At 45.5% G+C, this 26,194-nt stretch overlaps 2 protein-coding genes across 5 annotated transcripts in view; one reads left to right on the top strand and one right to left on the bottom strand.

Annotated features, from left to right (window-relative positions):
- The window catches only part of LOC109286962 (torsin-1A-interacting protein 1-like), a 29,620-nt gene extending 21,266 nt beyond the window's left edge, over nucleotides 1–8,354 (bottom strand). The window contains exons 1-5 of the mRNA XM_019501787.1: nucleotides 7,270–8,354; nucleotides 5,472–5,531; nucleotides 4,284–4,331; nucleotides 2,633–2,665; nucleotides 2,165–2,209 (exon numbers count right to left, since the gene is read on the bottom strand). Of these exons, the coding sequence (XP_019357332.1) occupies nucleotides 2,165–2,209; nucleotides 2,633–2,665; nucleotides 4,284–4,331; nucleotides 5,472–5,531; nucleotides 7,270–7,657 (574 nt within the window). The 5' untranslated portion in view covers nucleotides 7,658–8,354. The remainder of the gene's footprint in view (nucleotides 1–2,164; nucleotides 2,210–2,632; nucleotides 2,666–4,283; nucleotides 4,332–5,471; nucleotides 5,532–7,269) is intronic.
- A 1,934-nt stretch (nucleotides 8,355–10,288) lies between these two features.
- Nucleotides 10,289–26,194, top strand: part of LOC109286963 (torsin-1A-interacting protein 2-like) — a 22,189-nt gene continuing 6,283 nt past the window's right edge. For 3 of the 4 annotated variants that reach the window (XM_019501790.1, XM_019501792.1, XM_019501789.1), the window contains exons 1-5: nucleotides 10,289–11,337; nucleotides 13,787–13,979; nucleotides 22,300–22,473; nucleotides 24,041–24,406; nucleotides 24,889–25,008. In XM_019501790.1, the coding sequence (XP_019357335.1) occupies nucleotides 13,946–13,979; nucleotides 22,300–22,473; nucleotides 24,041–24,406; nucleotides 24,889–25,008 (694 nt within the window). In that variant the 5' untranslated portion in view covers nucleotides 10,289–11,337; nucleotides 13,787–13,945. The other variant, XM_019501791.1, reaches the window with a different exon arrangement.

Raw genomic sequence — 26,194 nt, forward strand, 5'->3', positions numbered from 1 at the left:
CGCTTCCTCCTCTGCAACTCCCTCCATCGAATCTTTTGTGAAAACAATGCGTTATGTAAAGACAAAAGAAATGTCTGTCACAGAGCTCACTATTTTATTTACAGAGCTATCAGTGTGCTTGTCATTACAGAATTAATAATGTGGGTTCCTGACCCAAGATTGTTATGGCCTAAACTAACCATGGGACAAGGGTTACAAAAGTAAAAAGCTTGTAGAAGATTCAGTAGAGTATTTGTCTTTTGCCAAGTTATGTGACTATTTGAATATTGCACTTCTCCTTAGTTAACTGCCAGAAGAAGCAAAGTTCAGCAGTAAGGGTGCAACCAAGTTCAATGCTGTAATACCAATCTAGAGGAGCAAGCCAAAAGAAGTGATCTGAAAGAGCCACGTACCACTACGTGGAGCAGACCCCTAATGTGCAGTGAGGGGGCTAGCATGATAAACACAGAGCAAGTTACAAGAGGAAGTCATGGGGTGAGCAGGCACATTTTATACCATGCTCGGTAACCTCAAACAGAAGAGGGAAGTGTCAAATAGAATGGCAGAGCTTATCTACCAGCCTTCTCACCATCCTTTCAAAGAATTTCAGTCAATTCTGCAGCCACCATCTAGAAGAGCTTTTCTGCATTACTTCTTTCCATGGTAGAACTTAAATGAACATCTGAGTTCCTTCTCATCTGCAAGCTAATTCACTCCCAAACCCCATTTATATTAAACTCTAAAATGCTAAGATGTGGTTTATATTAAAAGATACTTTACAAAAAAGTTACAACCTATTACTGAACCCATGGGCTTTCAACTCCATGAAACTTAGTCTGGACAAAGTTTACAGATTAGGTGAACAAAATCTGACAGGAACACAGGAATCACCATACTGATTCAGATTTTAAAAAATCTGAATTGTGTAAAGTATCCTGTGTTCAGGACTGGCCAGTGACAGATGCTTCAAGAAAATGTACAAAACTCAAACAGCTGTCAGGCTGATGATAAACCAATTCCCACACTTGAGCCCATCTTTATCTCTAACAAAGATGGGCTCAAGTCCTTAAGCAACAAGTTTAATCTCTCTTCCCAAATCAATTATTGTTTTGTTTGGTAACTGATGGCTTGGGGCTTTTTTTAAATCTCAAACCATATTAGAAAATTTAGATTCAAATGCAATAGCTGACATAGCTATCCATAATCACTTGCTCTCAAATTACTTTTATTTTTAAAGAAAGCTTAAATTAACTGAGTGTTGGAAGGCAAAAATGAGTAATCTCACAGTTTCCTAGCATAGATATAGTTAACAGTTAAACTCCCTATACAGTGCAACCTCCTTGGCTTGCTGATGCCACCAGAGCCAGTTTAGGTTAAGACTGTTACTCAGCAACTTATTAGCATGCAGAAAAAAGGTACAACTTTCAAAAGTCTGAGCCCTCACAATGTTAAAGGCTCAAAAACCAAGAGAATTCATATATAATTTGCTAGATGGCTGCACATTGAGCTTTATACTGCTCACTTCCTCTCTGCACTTCAAACATTTTAAATTACTGAAAGACTGTTCCCATTGGAAAAGCATCAGTGATTTAAATAGGCAGTTAAAATTACCAAAAAAAAGAAAACAGACAATATAATTTTGCTTTGTCCAGGGGACCCTAGTCCAGATTTTTTAACAAAGTTACTAAGAAGAGAGATTGTCATTATTTCTAGTGTTCCACACACCCTGTTTAAATATATTAGGGCTTCCAAAATCATACCTAGACTATAGCCAGCGCAAAGTAAGTTAGCATTAAAAATAAGTTAGCTACATTAGTTAACTTTAAAAATCTTGCGAGATTAAAAATAAGTTGGATGGCTCTCCCCCAATTATCTGTAAGAAAATGACTGTAATAATTAGTTATTAGTTTACAGCTCCATCAATTTAAACATCTAGAATTAACAGCCACTGTATCAGTCAGTCCTATCAAAACTTTATTAAAAAGCGACTGATCAGCCTTTTGTATTTTGTCTATCCACTTTAAAACATTAGGTATCATAGGCCAAATGCACAACCTTCCAGAAAAATGCCATGAGAAAAGCACTTTTTAAAACTGAACAGTCTAGGAGGAAGTTAAAATAAACTGCTCATGTATTCACGTTTTTTAAAACTGAATTTATGTGGCCTATTTTGTGCTATACTCACCATGTTCGGAGCAACCGTAGCAATCAGTTTTACTTCTTGGCTCTCCTGAAACAAGGCAACTGTGTTTGACTTTCATTGGGGAAATCTAGCAGTGCTGGGGAGTAGCTCAATTAATAAAAGCAAGTGTTTTTTACTGATTTTTTAATCAAGTTTCATGAAGATACTACTGTGCACCAGGGACTTGTTTTCATATTTGAACTGGTACCCAAAAAACCCCAAAACAAAACACCACTATTAGGTATAGTCATGCAGCCTCTCTTTTTGAGCATATTTATACAGTTAAAACATGCTTATATAATTAAAATTATCTACATGAAGGTGTATGTGAATTAAGTCCTGAAATATTTATGGTTTTGAAGGGGGGGGAGGAGGGGAGTTGTACTTTTTGGCCTTCCCTATCTGTTAATATTGTTCTAAAATTCTTACATTTCTTAAAAAATAATTCACGTGTAAGTTTTCACAGCATACCTGTGTGTGCATCATGTGGCTCTTCTTGTTTTTCTTTTAAAAAAGGAAATAAAAAGAAAACATCATTTATAACAACTTGCACCAACGCTAGCAGATTTCTTGTTTTATATACGCTCATTACAAGAACATGCCAAAACAATAGGAAATATGTGAAATTCTATTATATTAAAAGTTACAGCTACACAGAGTTGGCATGATGGTTTGATTAATAAAAATCCAGTTTACTTTTAGCACACACTGAAGTGTGGCAAGAAAGATTCCACATCAACAGCAACATGAATCAAAGCTTAAAAATTCATAGGACTTTATAACATTAAACAGCTGATGGTGAAATCTCCTTGGACTCAGGTTGAATAGACCTATGAGGCCACGAGGGGGTAAATTTGGGCAAACATAAATCTCTAAGAAAGACTACTTATATAGAAGGCACAACATAGTAACAGCTCCCTCCATTTTTTAAATTTGGCATCATGCATTTTAAGAAACAACAAGAATGCCCTTTAAAAGGTTCAATCAAAAGAAGTTATTTGCTACCTCAAGCTGCTATTTGTTAGTCAGTTATTGCTATATTCCTAATACATAAGGTAAGACAAGAAAGAAAGGGAAGATGCAGACATCTGCAAATTTATTTGCTATGTGGAAGAAAATATGGATTTAACTACCATCTCATTTTACCAAGTAGTAACACAATCTGCCTGAGAGAGAGAAAAACCCATCAGTGTGAGCAGGTATCATGTTCCCCCAGAAGGGGCAACATTTTGCTTTTCCGAGAATAGGATATTACTTTGTCAAAAAAGGAAGCAAATTCCAACCCAAACTGTTTCTATATGCTTGGCTATTCCTAGCAATACCTCATCTACCCCAGACTCCAGAACCTACTGTATAGAACCACTCCTAACTGTGTTAGAAACATATAGGAGTGACATCCACCCTAAATCAGCAACAGAATTTGGCACCAGGGGAGAAAGGGAGCTATTCGGAATATGCCAGTGATGTGTAGAATATAAGATCATTGCCATGCTAACACCGAACCAAAAAAAGGTTAATACTCTGACTAGAAACTAGTCAGATATTTATAGAACAATTCTACTGTAGAGCAAAATTGTTCTTTGATCAAGAAAATACACTTTAATGTAATGTTTGAGTCTTAACATTTTCCTGCTCTCACATATTTTGAATACTAGTTTAAATATAACCAACACCTTAGTTTAGGACTAATATATGCACTCGTAAGATTTTGCCAGCACTCTCAGCTTTAATCAGATTTCCTGCAGCCTTTGCAATGTTTGCGGTTAAGCAGAAACCAAGCTCAACTTGAGAAACTGGGTGGTTTTTTTGAGTTTCGATTTTGCTCACAGGGGAATCTTAAACACAGCTCTGGAAATGGACATCCTCTCATACAAGCCACACCCCCTCCCCCCAAGTTTGCAGAGAGGCCCATTTCTTTCTGTATTTTGTAAGAAACTATAGAAAAGTCATTCTACTAACATCATCAACAGTATCCACTTGGAACAGCCAACCCCTTGGCATTCTTCACACAGCAGCCAAAGTCCAGCCAGCAACAACATTTTGTTCTCAAGGCCTGACACTACTGCACTAACAAGCAAGATTCAGTAGTAAGTAAACTAGAATGTGTTAAACTTAAACCAACCTGATTCACACATTTTGGAATCTCTGTTTTCACTGAAGAGAGAATATTCTGTAAGACAAGGAACACTAAGATGATTAACACAGCCAGAAAAAAAAAGGAAGGAAATTAAGTAGTTACACTCACATGTGCAGTTCTCTTTACTGCAGCGACCAATACATTTCTCAGGACAAAAGCTATGAATCCACAACCACTTATACATTAGACATAGCTTCCTTTCCAACTCTCCAACAAAGGGTAGTTTTGGAATATGTCTTTTTAGAAAGAAACAAGGGATGTGGCAAATGAAGTAAAAACACTAACCCATCACGTTCAGTATCATGCAACTAGTAGAAGTCTATACTTCATGATGCAGAGAAGGCAGTCCTATCACACAAAATGTAACTGTATACAACGAATAGAGTGGAAGTGGTCTTTTCACAAGCTCCACATGTGATTCAGTTCATGCCAGGTAAGTGGGTTTCCTACTTCATTTTTCCTAGTTTGTTTAGATATTGTCATCATATTTAGTCACCGTACCTTTTCTCCAAAACCAAGAAACACAAGCAGATTCACTCACAACCCTTCTTTCATACCTTCAGCCAAGTACTGCTACAATCTCATGCACTTGATAGAACATATGCACTTCTACAGACTCCTTTATTTGTTAATTTCAAAGTGCTATGTACCAGTAGCACCCCTCATTAAACTTAAGACACTCCTTTTAAGACTCAAGACACCCCTCTAAAAATGCCAGCTCTTAGTTTTCACTTGTTTACTTGACTATAGAAAAATAAGAGTAATTTTTCTGTTGCAAAAAAAAACTCAGAAAGCTTGCAACAGGTCAGAAGGTTTGTAAATCCATGCATTCCTATTGAAATCTATGGGTTTATCTTGAGAACCTTGTTTGTACACTTAACAATGCTAACACTGCATGACACCCCCAACAGCACCCTTGCTGGGAGAATCAATCAATCTTCACAAATCCTTACAAGATAGGAGACCACTGTTTCCCTTTTGAAAGGTAAACATATGAGGTGCAAGATTATACAACAAATCAATGGTAAAACTGGAAAGGGAACCAAGGCCATCCCCCAGTTCCTACTCCCTGTTTTCACCACTGATCTATACTCCCTATAAATCTGTGTTTCAATAGTATTAGACTGCAAGGAGTGAAAAGCTCCTCCACTGGGTGTAGAAATCACTACTTACCTTCCCTTTGAAAACTTCTTATGCTGGGTCGAGTCAATTTGATGAAGGCATATTCACTCCCTAAAGCAAAGAGTGTGTTAAATGCATAACAAGCCCAAGCACCATGCTGTCATCTCTTTCTCCCAAACACCTCAGCCCTCCATTCCATTCCTTCAAGAATACTATTAAACTACTCCTCCCCTCCCTCCCCCACTACAGGCACACCAGACCCTCGAGCAGTTTGTTCACATGCTTTCGATTTGTGGGATGGGGAAGACAAAGTGAATGGTATATCCAAGGCAAAGGAGCATGGTACCAGCAGAAGCCAAGAGGAAGGGGAGTGGAAATAGAATAGGTTGTGTATAAAAAAAGGCAAACAGGTACAGTGGACAGGAGCACAAGCATCTATAACTACTATGACACAATCCAATCTAGACCCTGGAAATGATCCCAGGATCCCCAGGCCCCAAAGTTTCCCAGCTTTCTGGGAAGTAAGTTTGAATGCCATCGGCAAAGCATCCCTCATCCCTCCGTAATGGATATTCGACAAAGAGGATGTCCATTAATTCAAGGACTAGAGGTCTGTACTGTGGATGTAGAAGTCAAAATAAGCCTTTACCTAAAGTAAAAAAAAACAAAAAACAAACAGGCAGGATTCAATCCTGAATGAGCAATACGATCCAAGAAAAACTCCAAATCCTATCCTTTTGCTCACCATGTGCAAGTGACTTTTGTGAATGTGCCATGTTTAATCATACACCAAATTTGCCCCATCTCAATCCTAAAGCACCAGCAATCACAATCTGTGCATTGTCAATTTCCCTTTACATCATTAATGGATTAAGAAATTCATTTCCTCGCACACAAATCCCTTGCAAAATCGCCAATCTTGTGAGAGAGCAGGAATAAAAAAAAAAAAAGATAAACTGCAGGGTAACTCCACTCTACTAAGCACAGATGAAACTATCCTAACCATCAGGAAATAACTAGACTTCAAAGGACTGTGAAACCAAAGGTCTCTCTACATAGAAGCTTGGAGGAAGGCAATTTCTTTGCAGAAAGCAACAAGTAGCAGAACGCTCTTGGCTAAAGGTGCAGGTGCATGTGCACGATATGCTGGTCCAATATTGGATCAGCACCGATATAAAGAAAATGGACTGTATCAGAAACCGGCCTGATGTGCCTGATACTGTAGCAGATAAACATAAGCCAGGAGGAGAGCTGTGTGCAGCTGGTAAGTCTGTTGTGGTGCAAGGGGGAGGAGGGAAGGAGGGAGGGAGGGAGGGATGTGATGGGGGCTGATCAATTGTGGTGCACCAGCTGTGTGTGTGACTGACAAGAAAAGAGAGCAAGGGGATGATTCCCTTCATACCTACCTGCTGCCTACACCCCTCCCCCCAAGCAATAGCTGGGAAACCATTTGCAGCTCCACCAAGCCCCAATTTGCACCTCTACAGATGCAGCACCCGCTCTGCCACCTCGCTGGCTGGACTACCACCTAACACAGTCGGGAAAACTCCGCAGGGTGGGGGGAGCTCCCTGACACCTCCCTAGAGATTTTTAGCAGCGACCCCACAGGAAGCTCCGAGCAGCACCGGCCGCCAGACTGGGGGCGGGGGCAGCAGCGGGGCAGATGCTGCCATCACAATGGCTCCCGCAGCTCGGGGCGGGGGCGCTTCGGGCCCTTCCCTGCTGGCGGAGGGGCTGGTGCCGCCGCGCCAAGAAAAGGAAGGTAAGGGCAGTCACAGCCACCTGTACGGGGCTGAGGGTAGCCGCAGCGAGGGACCGGACCGGACCGGACCGGGGCCCGCCCGCTCACCTCCCAGCGCGTCAGGCATCCCGCGCCGGGGCGCAGTGTTCGGCAGGTTCGCCCTGGCCGAGGCACCGTCTCCCGCCCAGCGCCCCGCCGCCGCCGCCGCCGCCTCCCCCACCGGGGGCCGCTGCCGCGAGCGCAGATCGTAGCCCGCGCCAGCCGCCATCTCCGCCTTCTCCGTTTCCGTGCCGCTGTAGTCCCGCCCTGCTCGTTCCGCCGAGGGCGGAGCCAGAACGCGTACTTCCGCTCCGCTGCACTGGGGGCCGGAAGTGCTGGCAGCCCCCGGCTCGACCGCGCCTGGCTTGGGGCCGCCATCTTGTGGGGCGCTCGGCTCAGCGACGGGGGCGCCGCGCGGCCTCAGAGGGACCCGCGGCGTAGCGTGGGCGAGTGACATGGCTTCGGACCTTCCTCGGTCCGATCCGGTCCCGTCTCCCTCTCCCCTCCCTGCGGCCGTGGAGGTGTGCACAGTCCGGGCCGGCGTCGCGTCTGCAGCCCTTGCTCCCCGGCGCCGCTTGTGACGGGCAGCGGCTGCGGCTCCGCCCCCGGCGAGGAGCAGGGCTGGGAGAGCCCGGCCTGGACGAGGCTGCCCTCCAGCGGGCGCAGTGAAAAGAGCCTCCCGGGCGCGGCGTGGAGCAGCCCAGAGCGGACCTCCGGCATGGGGCAGGTCCTACCGAACCGGCTGGGCGGCGGGGGCCGGACAGGCTTTCGCTTCAGAGGCGGCAGGACGAGCTTGTGCCGCCTCTGCCCCCGCCATGTTGCTCCGTGGTTTCCCAGAGGCTAAGCATGATCTTATTCCAGCCAGCTCAAGTTCCTGAAAAAAGCAGCAATGTGCTTAAGTTTTAAGCCTAAATTGGACAAACAAAGTCACAAAAAGAAGCAAGCTCTCTCCGACGGTAACAATTTTTCATGGACTCAAGAAGGTGGGAAAAGGATCTCCTTTAGAGTGCCCTCCTACCATTTAGAGATGTTTTACAGACACTACTTGGATCTGGCCCTAACTCTTCCCCCACCCCACTCTGCTGGAGACAAGCAGCACAATATTGTTCTGCACCTTTGGTAGCAAATCGAAAATAAAGGAGCAGTGTGCACTAGGGCTGTGCGAAACGGAAGTGTTCTGTTTTGACTGACAGTTCGACGGGAAAGTGTTTTGTTTCAAGTCGAAACAGCTGTTCCATATTGTTCTCTGGAAACATTTCCACGTTTCGAGCCTTTCGACATTTTGTCCATAAGATATAATGGGGAAGGTTGAAACAGGCTATAACATTGTCATTTCTGGCCTGATTTAGATTAAACTTGCAGGAATGGTAGCCCCTTATGAGGGCCTGAAACCTGCCAAGCTTCAAGGAGATAGGTGCAGGGGGTTCAGAGAAACTGCACCCCAAAGTCTTGAGAGGAAAACTCCTGTCACTTGAAACCACAGTGGGGTCAAACTGCAGGCTTGCTAGCCCCTGCTGAGATAACGAAGCCTGCCAGGTCTCAGTGGGATAGGTGCAGTGGGACTCTGGGTTCTGGGGCCCTGCACCTCTGGCTGGTGACAGGCAAAACTCGTGACATGGGCAGGTGACACTGTGTGTTCAGGTGCGCCCCTCCTGGCACTGGGGCCTCTGCACAACACAGTGGTGTGCCCCAGTGAGGCTCCTCCTCCCCTACAGCCTCAGTCCAGTCCGCCACTGTAAACAATTGCAGGTGAAAATAACGTAGCTGGCTCAACAGCAATGGCACCAGCAGCATCTAAAGTACCCAAATGGAACTATCACAGAGCCTTTCTTGTTATAAAGGAATTGACAGCAAGAAGTAAAGATGTTGTGTTGGATATATGTTACTTGTGGTGTGTGTGATGGCTTATCCTGTGTTTTTATGTTTGTATGTTCATTATGAAAAAAAAGGAATGGTTAGAGAAATATTTCTTTGGAAGCTTTCAGGTTGAAAAACCCTTTGTCAGGCTGAGGAAGTACCTGCATTTGATATGTCTCCTGGTCCTGGATGGAAGGAATAGTAAAGAAGCCAGAGGCTGGCCTGGCACCCAATGCAGGCAAGAAAGGCAGTCAGTGAAAATGGCAGTGGAGGTGTCAGGGGAGGGGGGAAAGGGGGTTGTAACAGTGCAGGTAAAAGTGCAGAGGTACCTGGGGAGTCAGATGTCTGTCAGGTTGCAGTGACCAGGTAATGCCAGGTAATAATGATTCCTTCTGGCTTTATCATCATTATGTGTCCTGCAGCATTTATATTCTGTTAGTGAACATGGATTAAGCGAATGTTCACACAGTAGGAACTAGATGACAGCAATGGTACACACTGTTGAAGGATGGCAGAAGAGTCTGATGCATTGCATTTAACATGCAGTCTACATTTGCCCAGGATGAAGTACAAACAGAAATGTGTTTGGGTTTTATTAGAGTCTATACAGTATAGTGGGGGTGTCTCTTGCAGTAGGGACAAAAGACACATGGTCCCAGGCTGCAGCAGCCCACCAAGACTGGACATTGTCTTGTTATCACTAATGAAGACAGTAAGGAAATCCTGATTGTTGACGTGACCAGGCCCTTTAAAAACCAGTGCCAGGCTTTTGCTAAAACCTGGGAGTGAAAGCTGATGAAGTCCAGCCTGAGACACTGAGGAGAAAGGGGTACAATATGATGGTGCAGGCATTGAGCATCAATGTATTTGGTGCATGGGATCCAAGCAATGATAGTATCCTGAGTGCCTGCAGAATACCTGGCACTACTTCAAGATGATGAGGCACTTTGTGGTCACCACCATCAGATGGTCAACAGCTGCCCATCATTGGTAGAAAGAGAACCAACGGAGGACATCAACCAGAAGCAAAAGTGGGGAGCAGACTGCAAGAGACACCCCCACTTTCTGCCTCAAGGAAACTTGGCTCACTTTACAGACAGGTGCTTCACCCATTCAGCCTACTTCAACTACTTCCATAACAGCACTTTCCACGGCAACTGGGACAAGATGCTGGACAAGCCCCTGCTCCATGTCCCATGTGGCTGCAAATTGCACACAAAAATATGGCAGAAAGTGGTTGCTGGCATCCCACTTGAAGGTAACCTTGAAGACTTTGCCATGGTTTAGTTTCCCCTTCCAGTTGTTGATGTACTTCACCCCATGGCCTGTTCCAGGAACCCCTCTAGGCTGGTCCTCACTGTGAAGGCACTGACCATGATCTGGTTGGAGGTTGGGGCTTGGAGTGCCAAAACCTCCAGCTCCCACTGATTTTTGATCCATGACCAGCAGCAGCAGATACACTTCCCAAGGCATGATATGCCATTATAGGCATGGTCCACAGCAAGGCAAGGTCCCTGCCATCTCACCTGAAACCTCCCTCCAACCAAGTGCTCAGGAACATGATCAGATCTTCAGTGGATAGTGGCCTAGCAATCTGCCTTTTGGCAGTGTCTTAAGACTTTTTAACAGCAACACTGCTCACAGCTCACTGAGGCAGGTCAGGAGGCAGAAAGCAAGGGGTGCTACCATAATGTTGCAGTGATTCAGCTGGTTCACAGCCCAGAGGGACAGAGTCCATGGCATGCATAGTCCACACTATGAGGCGTGACAGATTTTGCATTTGTAGTCTTTGGTCATAAATCATCTTTTTTTCTCCCTTCTTTTACATCTCTTAAGCTTTCCTTGTGCTGTAGTTCTGTTTTTTTACTTATGGACATGTTTAGAACACACTTTGATTGAACAATGCTTTATAAAATTCTAGAGTACTATAAATAGGTCCACTCTGCTCTGCTATTGTTTCCTAAAAATACATGTTTGCCATGGGAAACAATGCCACTGGCTGATCTATTCATGAAGAGAAATGCAGCTGCATTCAGAGAGGGTGAAAGGGACTACACATCCCAGCATTCCACTCGGGCAACCCAAGCCGGTACAAAGTTCATTGTCACGTTGACAGTGGAAGGATTCAGAAGCGGCGGGTGTGTGCATTTGAGAGGACGGCTTTACATTTCTCACGTCAAAACTAAAGTGTCTCTGGGAAGCTGGCAGTGCAGTTAAGTGGAGGTGTGTGTGTAACAACCCTCTGCTGAGAAATCTCCCCAAATTGCTGCATCTAGACAAGTAAGTTTTGAACTTTTTACACAGTAGAGTTGCTTTTTATTTCTGACTTCCGGTTTTTTCTAAAAAGCACAACGCAGGAGTCAGGCGCTGGGAACTAGAAGAGAGCTGAAATTCCTGGGAGCTGCGGGGAGAGAGCTGTAAGTCTGGGCGCTTGCGCTGTAAGGGACCACCATTTGTGTAATTCCAAATATGGTACGATGTTCTGTTAGACGGCATGGACATAGAGGCACCATACCAACTGCTGTGGGTCTCTTTACATCAAGTACAGAGAGCAAAAACTGCTGGAACTAGACACAGAGACTTTGTACTACAGCACATCATTGATGTGACCCAACCTCCAGCAGGGAAAGTTTCTCATAACTTTTACCATGTACTTTCGCATACCTCGTAACTTATGTGTGAGGACAAGAACCTTCAGTGCTCATGACAGCTATCTGGCTGCACAGTGCACTGCATTAGAGAAGATTTTATATTTGTTAAAGAAATGGAATTCCATATTGCTATCCTCTATTCTTGCTGTCCTACCCTCGGGCAAGGTCTTTGAGACTTGTTAAAAAGGCATTGTAGTAATTTTTTGGGTATCTATTCTTTCTCTATCCAAGTGCTCCTCCTTCCCTTTATTTGTATTCTGTGTATAATTGTGTAATCCAAAGGATTTGAATGAGTGAGACAGAAGCCCCTTGATCACAGAGACAACACAGCAAAGGTAGGCATTAGGGCTGTGCAAAATGACTGTGTTTCATTTCAGTTTCAGATTTGGCCATTTTGGAGGACAGTGATTCATTTTGGTGTTTCAGATCCCTGTTCCGTTTCAATTTGGCTGAATCTGTTTCAGAGTTTCAACTCTCTTGGCGCTGATTCAGATCAGCCAGGGGAGAGGCAGGCACAGCCGGGCGGCTGCAGGTTCTCCCGCAGCTTCTCCAGCTCTGCCTGCCTCTGCCCCAGAGTGGGGAGCTGCAAGAGATGCCTCCATGACTGCCCTGCCTGACTGTTAGCAATAAAAACTTAGGATTCCAGACTAGCCCAGGGACTGACACAACACCTCATTCGATAAGTGACAGAAAGGCTTTATTTACTACAAGTATTTAAAATCAAGTCAAGTGAGCCCAAACCAAATCAAAGCCCAGTAATTAGCTATAAGGTGATGATTTCTCACCAAACAGGCGATGAAGAGGCAGTCTGTTTCTCTTCAAGTTCGAGTAAGTTGGGCGCATCAGCAACTGGTGTCAGAGAGATTTCTCACTCTTGAAGCATGTGTGCTATTTGCTGTTTTACTGCCTTTTTATACCCTTAGTTAAGCATCTTCAAAGCATTTGTTTAGTTGTGTAAATCAAGAAAGAGTCCCAAGCAGTAATTGACAGGAAAAACCTGCTCATTACAGGTTATCAGAAATTTTTAATTTGAATGAGTTACCTTCTTCGGTAACAAGAGGTTATCCAGTTTGAAACATATCAAGAAACTGATTAACAGGCAGGAAAAACATACTAAATCAGGAGGAGACATCTATTACATATGGAGAATGTCTCTTCCTGCACATAAACACGAGTTAGTCACAAAAGAAATATTTACCATACTAATTAATCAAGGATAGACATTTCATATGGTTACACACCAGACACCTAGGAGTCTGCTTGAAATCATTCTGAATATAGCAATATAAGCCGGAAGAGATACGTCATTATTCCTTCTTAGATGGCCTACCCATGAACTCACATCCTCTTGCAATATGCAGCTAGCATTATTATCCTGCATTTTAACTTTTGTGAGTAGACCCAAGCTTAGCATGCGTTTCAGAGTTATCACTGACCCTGGGCCCAGCCTCCCGGCACTTTGAAAGGCAGGCTGCAGGGCTATGCCAGACTATTCCCGGGGGCACCTCTGAAACATCTGAAACATTTGCGAAACATTTCAGATGGTTTTGTTTAGTTTCAAAGATGTTTTGGAGCCTTCCATTTCATTTTGTATTAAGTGTTTCGGGCACTGAAACAGGCCCAAACACCTCCAAAATTAAATGGCTGCCAAAATTTTGCACAGCCCTACTTGGCATGGTGTAAGTTACCAAATCACCATCCTATCCTGCCCCTGCGGCTCAGCCATAAGGGCTGATGCTCTCTATATATGAACACAAAAGATACCTTTTTAACCCATTAAATAAGTGTAATACAGTTGCAGATCCCCCTTAACATATCTGTAGTCAGTTTTACATGTTTTTGGTCCTGTTAAAGGTTGCAGGCAGCTAATAGCACCTAGACCAAAGTCTTCGCGTACTTCATTATCTGAGTTGCATTTTAGTACATTCCATCATAAAGTTAACAGCATCACACCAGTTTAGATAACCTTAAAGTGTTCTCTTTGCAGGGAGGAAAGAGAAGGGGAGGAGCTCTCAAGTTTTTTTAATTACGAATTATTGCTTCCTTATTTTATATTTGCCTTTCTCGTTGGCATTTAGTTATCCCAATATGTGATTCTTGAGGAACAAGGGAATGGTATGCATGAGCTGGCTGGGACTCATCAAGCACTTTAGAAAAGAAAGAGGACAGAAGGCAATTTTATGATCAAACCAGAAAGTGAAACAAACTAATCAAGACCACAACATCAACGCAAGAAAATGGAGGAGAACACAGACCAGGATCTACATGGGGGTATGCTGGGTGTAACCATTAGAAATCACATTTTCAGACACGTTGAACAAAAATCTAAGGCAGCCCTTGGATCAGAGTGAAACCTCAGGTGACTTTCTCTGCCCCCCCTCACAGTGTACATCTTTCTGGTCCAGTCAACGGTACTGTCTACAGTTCAAGGGCAATACAGCTATCCTCTGCAGCTCCAGGGCCTTAGGCTGTTCACTGTCTGTCCCAAAGCAGACCATGCAGCATTCTTCTCAGAGTGTCCTTAGCATCTCCCTTCTCCCCTTCCAGCTGTCCCCTACCTCACAGCCTTCTTTTGCCCCAAATCACAAACAGGCAAACAAGGTTCCCCCCCCACCCCACGCCATGTTTCTGTGGGGTGGGGGCGGGGAGTAGAACGGGGGCTGCGAGTGTGTGTGTGGGGGTTGTCTGCACATGTATGTGCTCTGGTGTGTGTGGGCGTGTACATGTATGTGCTCTGATGTGTGTGGGGTGTGTGCGCATACATATGTGCTTCTTTGTGGGGGTGTACATGCATGTGCTGCCCTGACTGGGTGTGTACACACATGCTCCTATGTGGTTGTGGGTGTACATGTGTGTGCTCCTGTGTGCGCGTACATGTGGGTGTACTCGTGTGTGTATAAACTCCAAGAAATACACTATAGTCCTTCCAGGGTGCCTTTCCTCAGGCCTGCCCACCTACTCTGTGTTGGGAAGCTCCCTCCCCAAGCTCTCCTCTCAGTCACCAGTCTCACACTGCTGTAAGAAGCAACTTCCTCTCCTGCTGCCTGGGCTGTGCTCTGGAGCCCAGTTTCTATGGCTCCAAGGCCCATTCCTTCTGGACCCAGCATTCTCAGGCTGAATGTTTCAGACTGCTTTGAACAATTGTCCTAATACAGTTCATCAATGGCAGTAGCAGGCTGAAAGACTCTGTCCTCCCTGTCTGATTTTTGCATCACTTTTGGAGGTAGTAGGACTAGTAGTTTTGTTAGGAGTTTGTAAATAAGTAGGAAACTACTCCTTATTCCTGTTTACTGCATTAAAGAAAATGACCCCTTGTAAAGATGTCTACAATGAAACCTAAATCTTAGAAGGAAATTAAAGGAAATGCATATTTCATTTCTGTAGATCCAGGTCAATAAAAGGAAGCTCCTGATAGTCACTTTTATACTTAAGTAAACAATATTGCTTTTCATTTTGGAGTCCTTGTGACAACATGCACTAGACTTGTATCTAGGATGCTAGGTAGGCATCATGAAGCTCAATAATGAGCACTTCAGAAAAATCTTCTTCCCTGCACCCCCAGCATATGCATACAACCCTACTGCTTAATTCTAGTTTGATACATGAGACACAGGAGAATTCTTCCCCAGGGATAGGGTTATGTTTGCGAAATGAGCCCAGTGGAGTTCGGTCTGGTGGGAGATTTGAGAGTTGCATGTGAGCAAGACCTGATCTAGTTCTGCTACCCAAACTTTGCTGAACCCAGTAACCATGAATCTTCTCCCCATATAGAGTGTGGTACAGAAGGTCCTGGGAAAGAAGAGAAAACCAGTGCGTCTGCCTTGGAAAGCAAAGCCCTGGATTCCAACAGAAGTAAGCTTTTATCTACAGATTCTACGGATGCAATGAAAGAGACTACTTTAGAAAGCCTCAAGGAAACCAAAAGGAGAGAAGACTCAGGTGAAGGTGAGTCAAACAGTACTTTGCATAGTGTAGTGCTGCTCCTCTTATTGTTCCAGCAGATCCTTTTCCTTCCGCTTTACAGTGATAATCTGCAAAGGGACATACCCCCAAATGCCATTTTTACAGATCAAATGGTCTGGCGGACAAGTGAGACATTTCCTCCAGATTGAGAGCCATTTAAACTCACACAGACCTCAGAGGGTCAGGATACATTATTTTGAGAGCAGAGCAGAAAATATACCGATTTTCTTGGGAAAATTCCTTCTTTTCTTTGACAAAGTTGAGAAGTTGTTTTTTATATTTGTTTCCCCCTCCTCCTGCCCCTGGACAACGTAAGGCTTTTTTTCAAGCATTGGAAACTTTGTGTTACCAAGCATTAGGTTGCACTGAATTAAAAACCCAGTATTCCATTATAGGGAATCTTCATGGAAAGTGTCCACTCAGTCCTGTTTATTTCCTTTTGGTGTATTGTCACCAGCAACACAGGTCCTGTTAGGCAAAATGACTTCAGTGACACCTGTGCAACCAGTCAGCTGTGTCCTGCTACTAACATGAGAGGATGCCATTGAATTCCTGAAGCATTCTCGGTAGTCAGAATCATCCTGATGGGATGCTTTCAGTGCCCTGGTATTATCCCTTTGACAGCTACACATTTGTTGTCTTAAGCTGAGCATGTCCACTAGGGCTGTGTGAGGCTTCGGACAGAGCTTTGGATCCAGAGACCTTCAGACGCCTCGGGGTCCGAAGCAGCACATCTGGGTCGAAGCACTGCCTCGTTCGGATTCCCAAAGCAATTCGGAGCTTCTGAAGAGCTTTGGAGCCACCCCAGAGATCCGGCCATAGGGTATAATGGGGAAACAATAAAATATCTGTAACTTTGTTGTTTTCTATCCAATTCAGATGAACTTTTCAGGGGTGGTAGATTCTGCAAAGAGGATGAAGCCTGCCAAGTTTCAAGAAGATTGGTGCAGGAGTTTGGGGGCAACTGTAGCCCAAACTCTCGAAAGCAAAACTCATGTCACATCTAGAAGTTACAACATAGCGGGGGGAACTGCAGGGGTGGTAGCTCTTACTGGGGCCACAAAGCCTGCCAAGTTTCAAGAAGATCAGTGCAGGGGTTTGGGGGTAACTGTCCCCCAAATTGGGGAAAGCAAAACTCCTGTCACATCTACGTGTTACAACACAGAGGGGTCAAAACTGCAGGGGTGGTAGCTCTTGCTGAGGCCACAAAGCCTGCCAAGTTTCAAGAAGATCCGTGCAGCGGTTTGGGGGGAACTGCCCCTCAAGCTGTGGACAAGCAAAACTTGTGCCACGGGTGCTTGTGGGCTGTCTCCGCCTTGGGGTGTGGGAGACACTACTGCAGGCCTGGCTGCTAAACGGCTATGTTACCAGTTACCAATCAATCATGATTCACTCAGGGACCAGGGTCCAGCTCAATACACAGAACCTAGCTACTATATAACAACTTAACGAGCATCAATTAGCACCTACAAAACCAGGCTAAGGAGAGGAAGGAACCAATACAGACAACCAACTGCCCCAAGACCGACACAGTCTTGGCACGAGTTTTGCCTGTCAGCAGCTAGGGGTGCAGGGCCCCCCTGCATCGATCTCCTTAACAGCTGGCAGGCATCACAGCAGGGGCCATCATCCCTGCAGCTGTCACCCCGCTGCACCTTAACACAAACAGTGTCACCCCTGGCACGAGTTTTGCTTGTCTGCAGCTTGAGGGGCAGTTTCCCCCAAACCCCTGCACCTATCTCCTTGAAACATGGCAGGCTTTGTGGCCTCAGTAAGAGCTACTAGCCCTGCAGTTTTCACCCCCCTGTGGTGTAACACACAGCCATGACATGAGTTTGACTTTCAAGAATTTGGGGTACAGTTCCCCCCAACCCCTCCACCAATATTCTTGAAACTTGGCAGGTTTCATGCACTCAGCAGAGGCTACCATCCCTGCAAGTTTAATCCAAATTGGACAAGAAACAAGAAAGTTATAGATATTTCATTGATTCCCCATAATGTCCCATGGCTGGATCTCCAAGGCGGCTCCGAAGCTTCAGAGCCACTTCTGCCGGTTCGAGGCAGAAACCCTGTCCGGGGCTCCAGATCAGATCACGGCCATCCGAAGCAGCTGGATCTGAAGCCGGATTAGATCGCTGCCGACTTGCACAGGCCTAACGTCCAGCTTTCATCAGATACACCTCCCCGGCCTCTCTGACTGAGGCTTCTGGTAGAGAACCATCCAAGATGTGGAGAGTAAGCTGACCAGAAAAAAACTGAGGTTCCACCTTGCAAATTTAGCTCCTGCACTCACCAAACGCTCTGAGGGGACTGTAGCAATACTGGGGAAGAGGGGTCTAAAACTGCTACTATCACCGTAAGTTGCCTCAGAGAAGTGATTGTGCAAAACAGTTCTCTAAATTAGCACAAATTCCAGCAACCTCTTTCCCGACGAGTGGAGAACCATAACTGAAATAGTCCCCATTGCATCAGGCAATTCCCTGCCCAGACAAAGAATAAAGAACAGAGTCTGCCCCAGAGAATTCCAGGCAATTAAAGACAACCAGTCAACACTGATACTAAAGAAAGGCATAGTTAGCAAGTAGTTAGAATGTAGTTCCTATGGGTTTATACTGCTTGCCTCTTTGCCTCTCCCAGCACTGGCCCCATCTGCCCTCTCTCCCTGTCCATTGTCTTTTGTATTCTATTTTCTCTCTCTGTCTTTTTCTCTGCTTTTCTCTTTATTTGCATGTCCTTCACGGCATCTGATGAAGTCAGCTTCAGCTCACAATAGCTCATGAGTTCACTTGCTTGCTCCCTCTCTCTCTCTCTCTCTCTTCATATCTATGTCTACTTTGGTTAGTGTCACAGGCTGGGGTCCTAGGAGCAGCCGCGATCTCTCCTAGTGCCCCCTACCATGTCAGTCAAGTTGGTGTCAATGCACCCTCACCATCTCGCCCGCCATGTCTTTGATGTAAGTATTTTATAAGGGAGGCTGCCTTTTTGTCCTCTTTGACACAGTACCCCTGATGTATCCAAGTCTGTGCTCTGTCTTAGATGATTCTGTGCACTAGTGCCTTAGGGGCTACGCGTAGCTCCAACCATCCCTATACCACGCCCCAAGCCTCGCAAATGTACCGGACGTTGTCTTGTCAATTCTCCCCTTGGTGCCCTCATGTAATGGCCTGCACCTTCATGGACACCCCCTGGCTTGTCTCAATCGCCTGCGCCCTCACAGACGCGCACTGGGGCCTTATCTGCAACCAGGCCTGCACTGGGGCCTTATCTGCGACTGTGCCCGCAATGGGGCTCCTTGCCTGTGCCCACTCTGGGGCTCCTCGCCTGTGCCCACTCTTGCTCGGGGCCTTCCTTGCGCCCGCCCACACTGGGGCTCCTTGCAATTGGGGCTCAGGTGGCCGTAGGCGTGCCTGGCCCCGAATCCCCTCTTTGGGTCTTGCAGTGAGTGCCCTCTGGGGCTTCTCACAATTGGGGCTCAGGTGGCCGTAGCCGTGCCTGGCCCCTGAATCCCCTCCTTGGGCCTAAAAGTTCCTGTGGGGCTTAGGCAGCCTCGGCCTTACCTGGCCCCAATCCTCTGCACCCCTTCTCAGGGCTGGGGTCTGTGCACCCCTGAATGTTGTGCCCTCTCTGGCACCGGGGTCCCCACACTACTGTGGAGCCCCTATGAGGCCTCCTCCAACCCCTATTAGCCTCACCCGGTCCTTCGGTTTTATAAAACTACAAAACAGAAAACTCAAGCCCCTGGGCTACAACATAAACTCTAAGCCATCTGGCTAACCATCATTCAACTCCCTACCAGGGCTTCCTCCACCCGGTATCCTTGAACAGAAGCTGCTCAGGCCATCAGGCTTCCCTACTCTGCTCACTCCAGCAGAGCTCCTTCTTCCTTGGCTGCAAGTGGGGAACTGCCTCCCTGGCCTCAGCCTGGATCACCTTTATATAGGTCAGGCCCTGCCCCCTTCTGGTCAGCTGACCAACTGTGGTTGCCCCAGCAACCGGCACCTGTACCTCTTTGTAGGAGCAGGGTACTGAAGTGCCCTGCAACACACCTCCCCCCTTAAGTTCGAGACTCACTAGGAGCAGGGCATGGAAGTGTCCTGTGACAGTTAGTCTATACATTGCAACTCTATACTGCCTTCCACTAATGAAGAAAAAACAGATATTTTGCTATAAGCTATATTATTATGTAATTTTAGCTTGTTGCTGTTCTTAACTTTTCTTTGAGTATCCTAGAATTGTGTCTGGTTTATTCTTTATTCAGCATTCTTTCCTAACTCCAGTGTAAAAGTAATTCTTGAACTACAGATGCTTTGGGAGCAAGGTGCAGCAAATATCTGCTGTTTGAGACCTGAAATATGCTGGATAGTTTTGAAAGAACCTGTCAGGGACTCGAACCCCAACTTCCCAGGTCCGTTGTCTGACCGCAAGAGACAGGCAACACCAGCAAGGTCTTATCTCAAAGCTCTTTACCGAAGCGTGCACACAACAGCAAAGAGCAGCCCACCTCCTCCAAGAACCAGCCCCCCTTGATAACAAGTAGCCAAGTTTATATAGACAGTTTTGCGTCACAGATTTTACACTTAATTGACTCAACCTCTATGGTTAGTTAAAACTTCTAGTGCACATGACACGATATGCGCGCAGGTGGGACTTTCCCAAGATATCAGGCTAGTATGAGAAAATTCTTAATTAGTTCAAACTGGCTTTTGGCTATATGCTTGCTTTGAAACGTTAAGTAATAGGGAGGAGGACGGTATCTTTGATTGTTCCAGCTGTGTCTTTGAAGCACTAAGTCTGCTTTATAGATTATTTCTATACTATTATCTATGGCCTTGTTAATTTTTATAACTACACAATAATAGGCTTTGAGCAGTTTTTACACAGAAGCATCTTCCTTATCATCAAACATGCACCTTTCTTTTCAGCACTGTTACTTATGCTAGTGGGTTCAAGGTAGGTTCAGTTTGTACCATCCCCGTTTATCAGCTCACATTCCAATGTCATACTGCATAGAGAGAGCTTATAATTATCCTGTTTGTGGCCTCTTAGTAGTATTTTTCTTTGTGGGTTTTTGGGCCTGCTCTCAAATATCATATATCTCAAACCTATAGCTCCCTGTAACAGGCCTGGTGTTCAGTACATAGTTTGGTATCCCCTCGTGGCCCACCCAATCTGCTTCACACTCTGGTGTACTGGTGACTTCCCTGTCTTGTCTGCCATGCCTTTGGTTTTGCTTACAAGTTTTGGTGGCAGCCCTCAGATCAGAGTGACGACTCAGGTGACTTTCTCTGCCCTACACACAGGGCACCTCTTTCTGGTTCAGTCCCTCTCCAAGGCTCTTTGCCCACACTTAAGCTCTACAGTTTGAGGGCAAGGTAGCTAATATGCTAGAGCTCCAGGGTCTTAGTGAAGCTGTTCACTGTCTGTCCCAAAGCAGACCATGCAGCATTCTTCCCAGAGTGTCCTTAGCAATCTCCCTTCTCCCCTTCCAGCTGTCCCGTACCTCACAGCCTCCTTTTGCCCCAAATCACAAACAGGCAAAGAAAAACAAACTCCAAGAAATACACTATAGTCCTTCCAGGGTGCCTTTCCTCAGGCCTCCCCACCTACTTTGTGTTGGGAAGCTCCCTCCCCAGGCTCTCCTCTCAGTCACCAGTCTCACACTGCTGTAAGAAGCAACTTCCTCTCCTGCTGCCTGGGCTGTGCTCTGGAGCCCAGTTTCTATGGCTCCAAGGCCCATTCCTTCTGGACCCAGCATTCTCAGGCTGAATGTTTCAGACTGCTTTGAACAATTGTCCTAATACAGTTCATCAATGGCAGTAGCAGGCTGAAAGACTCTGTCCTCCCTGTCTGATTTTTGCATCACTTTTGGAGGTAGTAGGACTAGTAGTTTTGTTAGGAGTTTGTAAATAAGTAGGAAACTACTCCTTATTCCTGTTTATTGCATTAAAGGAAACAGAGAAAATGACCCCTTGTAAAGATGTCTACAATGAAACCAAAATCTTAGAAGAAAATTAAAGGAAATGCATATTTTATTTCTGTAGATCCAGGTCAATAAAAGGAAGCTCCTGATAGTCACTTTTATACTTAAGTAAACAATATTGCTTTTCATTTTGGAGTCCTTGTGACAACATGCACTTAACTTGTATCTAGGAAGCTAGGAAGGCATCATGAAGCTGTGATGAGCACTTCAGAAAAATCTTCCCTGCACCCCCAGCATATGCATACAATCCTGCTGATTAACTCTAGTTTGATACACAAGACACAGGGGAATTCCTCCCCAGGGAAGATCAAGCTGCAGGCATCTAAATGTGCTTCCAAAAGTTGAATAGTTCCAGACTGTAGAAACGTGCACCAAAGACAGCATTGGAGAGGAGAGACAGAGAGAATCCCATCATATGAGATTTGGAGAGAGAAGAAAGTTCTGCTAAATATGGAGATTTTTTATTTGGATTGACTAAATAATACAAGTTGTACTCAGTTTAAAATGGATAAGGTTATGTTTGCAAAATGAGCCCAGTGGAGTTCAGTCTGGTGGGAGATTTGAGAGTTGCATATGAGCAAGGCCTGATCTAGTTCTGCTACCCAAACTTTGCTGAACCCAGTAACCATGAATCCTCTCCCCATATAGAGTGTGGTACAGAAGAACCTGGGAAAGAAGAGAAAACTAGTGCATCTGCCTTGGAAAGCAAAGCCCTGGATTCCAACAGAAGTAAGCTTTCATCTACAGATTCTACGGATGCAATGAAAGAGACTACTTTAGAAAGCCTCAAGGAAACCAAAAGGAGAGAAGACTCAGGTGAAGGTGAGTCAAACAGTACTTTGCATAGTGTGGTGCTGCTCCTCTTATTGTTCCAGCAGATCCTTTTCCTTCCACTTTATGGTGATAGTCTGCAAAGGGACATACCCCCAAATGCCATTTTTACAGATCATATGGTCTGGTTGACAAGTGAGACATTTCCTCCAGACCGAGAGCCATGCAAACTCACACTGACCTCAGAGGGTCAGGATACATTATTTTGAGAGCAGAGCAGAAAATGTACCAATTTTCTTAGGAAAATTCCTTCTTTTCTTTGTCAAAGTCGAGAAGTTGTTTCTTATATTTGTTTCCCCCTCTTCCTGCCCCTGGACAATGTAAAACTTTTTAACAAGCATTGGAAACTTTGTGTTACCAAGCATTAGGCTGTACTGAATTAAAAACCCAGTATTCCATTATAGGGAATCTTCACAGAAAAATGTCCACTCAGTCCTGTTTATTTCCTTTTGGTGTATTGTTACCAGCAATACTGGTCCTGTTAGGCAAAATGACTTCAGTGACACCTGTGCAACTGGTCAGCTGTGTCCTGCTACTAATGTGAGAGAATGCCATTGAATCCCTGAAGTGTTCTTGGTAGTCAGAATCATCCTAATGGGATGCTTTCAGTGCCCTGGTATTCTCCCTTTGAGAGCTACACATTTGTTGTCCTAAGCTGAGCATGTCCAATTTTCATCAGATACACCTTCCCTGCCTCTGACTGAGGCTTCTGGTAGAGAACCATCCAAGATGTGGAGAGTAAAACCAAGGTTCCACCTTGCAAATTTAGCTCCTGCACTCACCAAACGCTCTGAGGGGACTGTAGCAATACTGGGGAAGAGGGGTCTTAAACTGCTACTATCACCGTAAGTTGCCTCAGAGAAGCGATTGTGCAAAGCAGTTCTCTAAATTAGCACAAATTCCAGCAACCTCTTTCCTGACGAGTGGAGAACCATAATTGAAATGGGCCCCATCGCATCAGGCAATTCCCTGGCCAGACAAAGAATAAAGAACAATCTCTGCCCCAGAGAATTCCAGGCAATTAAAGACAACCAGTCAACACTGATACTAAAGAAAGACATAGTTAACAAGTAGTTAGAATGTAGTTCCTATGGGTTTATAGTGCTTGCCTCTTTGCCTCTCCCAGCACTGGCCCTATCTGCCCCCTCTCCCCATCCATTGTCTGTTGTATTCTGTTTTCTCTCTCTGTCTTTTTCTCTGCTTTTCTCTTTATTTGCATGTCCTTCATGGCATCTGATGAAGACAGTTTCAGCTGACAATAGCTTGCGAGTTCATTGTGCTCTGGAGCCCAATTTATATAGTTCCAAGGCCTATTCCTTCTGGACCCAGGATTCTTGGTCTGAACATTTCAGACTGCTCTGAACAATTGTCCTAATACAGTTCATCTATGGCAGTAGCAGGTTGAAAGACTCTCTCCTCCCTGTCTGATTTTTGCATCACTTTTGGAGGTAGTACGACTAGTAGTTATGTTAGGAGTTTGTAAATAAATAGGGAACTACTCAATATTCTTGTTTATTGCATTAAAGAAAATAGAGTTTATGATTTTTTGTTCCTACAGGCTATGCAGCACAAGAGCAGGTAACAACAGAAATGGAGACAACTTCTCAGGGCCAAGATCATCTTGTGTACCTGGAAACCTCCCCAGGACAGGTAATATTAGATCCCCCAGATTCAAAGAATATCTGTGGGAGCCCCCTCAAAAGAACTGAAGAGGATTCCTTAGAGGGAAAACCACTGAGTTCTGATGGCACAGTGGAAGATGCAAGTCTGTCTGAAGCACTGATGAACATCACAGGACAACCCCTGAGAAAAGAGGAAAACATAGGACTCGCTCTGGAAGGAAAGTCACTGGATCCTATCACGCAGGAAACCCAGGACATAGAAGGATCCAAATCTAATTTGAGGAAGAGGCACAGGAACGAAGGCAAGTCAAAATTACTGTGTTGTTTCTTTTATGGTTTATGGAGAGCCTTTACCTTCAAGATAATGCAGATCCCCCATTTGGAAAAGACACCTTGTAAAGATGGCATTGTGCGGCTTCTCTCTCAATTGGTGACTGTAGTTAAGTTTTCCAAAGAGCTGAGTAGGTAGAAGGGCCATGTCCAACTCAGCACAGACTTCCTTATCTCCTTGTCCCTGAGTGGGATTCCCTTCCGCTTGGTACAAAAGTAGTTTATGTTTGATTTTAAAGAACCACATGTCCCCTGCCACTCTTTTCTTTGTGATTATAGTCTCTGAAGTCAAAAGTGTCTGTAGCTTGAAGCTCTTAAATGTGTTTATTGTTTTTTCCATTTCCCTCCTTCCGCTGTTGCAGCCTGGAAATGTCTTCACTTTGTTGTGTATCAGAAACCTTTTTCTTTAATGAGTGGCAAATTCCTTCTTTCTTTTTTTATACAGATTACACAGCTGTGAAGTCAGATGCTGGAGGCCAACAACAAGATACAGTCAGTCCCACTGTGGAGTCAATAAGTAAACAGATTGTACCAGAAGCACTACTGAAGAAGGAAAAGTCCTATTTATACAGTGGTGAGAATGGGAAGGTTCCCTTGTAGATTATGCTTCTCTCAGTGTAATCTGTTCAAGGATCTGATAATGAAACACAGTCAAATTGTTTAATTACACTTTTGTTTAGTGCTTATAACTCTTGCCAAGGGATTTGAGGAAATTAATAAATTACAGGGGATTCTGGAGAAGCAGGTTTCACATAGAAAGCAAGTCACTTCTTTAATTTAGGGTTACCTTATTTCCAGTTTCAGAAAAGAGGACACTTGTCGTGCAGGGAGAGAGGAGGGTATATGACTGTGGGGAGCCAGGGCAGTGATATGCCCGTGCCTGCCTCTGCCCATTTTGTTGCCTGCCCCTCACTCCCAAGCCACAGTCCACCCCCTAGCCCTGCTGCTGTCCTACATTCCCAACCCACAGACCCCAGCCCTGCCAGAGCCCCTCATTCCCAAACTGCAGTACCCTGTCCTCCTGGGCTATGTTGGTGCCCCTCACTCCCAGTGTCAGCAGTGACAGCACAGAGGACTACAGGGCAGCCCAGATGTAGGCTCTGGGCGTCTGCAGGCAGGGAGTGGGAGGGGTGTGCACAGAGACATGCAGCCACAGCCTGTAGAAGCAGCCAGGAATGCAGTGCCCAGCAGGTAAGTCTGTGAAGCGGAAGGGGCATGCAGGGAGCATATCGAGACCCCCACAGTGAGGGAGGGAGTGGGGCAGGGGCAGGGGGTGGGGTGAATAGGACCCCAAAGCCAGGGTAAGTTGTGGAACAGTCTTAGCCACGGACGGCTCATCTAGGGGCACGGGGAAGCTTCTGCCATTGCATGTACCCAGGGGAGGCACAGGGGGCACATGCCCCCAGGATTTGTGTGCGGGGCATCATGGAGGTGGGCTTCCGCTTTGCACTGGGCTCTGTGCCCTGCTGCCATTGCCCAGGAGCTGTGTGACACCATGTACCTGTAGGGAAGGCACATGGCATCACGCAGCTCCAGAGCCCAGCACGCAGCAGCAGGCTGCCTTTGTGACGCCCCATGCACAAATCCAAGGGGCGCGTGCCCCCCACCTCCTCTTCCCTCCTCCACACCCCTTGCACTTCACAGACTTACTTGCTGGGCTGTGTGTGTCTGTGTGTAGAAGTATTTAAGTTTTACTCAGCCCTCCAAATACTATTTTCTCCCTTTGCCTATGCTCCCTAGTGCCTCTGAAGGGCCCCCCC

Source organism: Gavialis gangeticus, unplaced genomic scaffold (genome assembly GCF_001723915.1).
Source record: "Gavialis gangeticus isolate Ggan-Ray unplaced genomic scaffold, GavGan_comp1, whole genome shotgun sequence".
Classification (NCBI taxonomy): domain Eukaryota; kingdom Metazoa; phylum Chordata; order Crocodylia; family Gavialidae; genus Gavialis; species Gavialis gangeticus.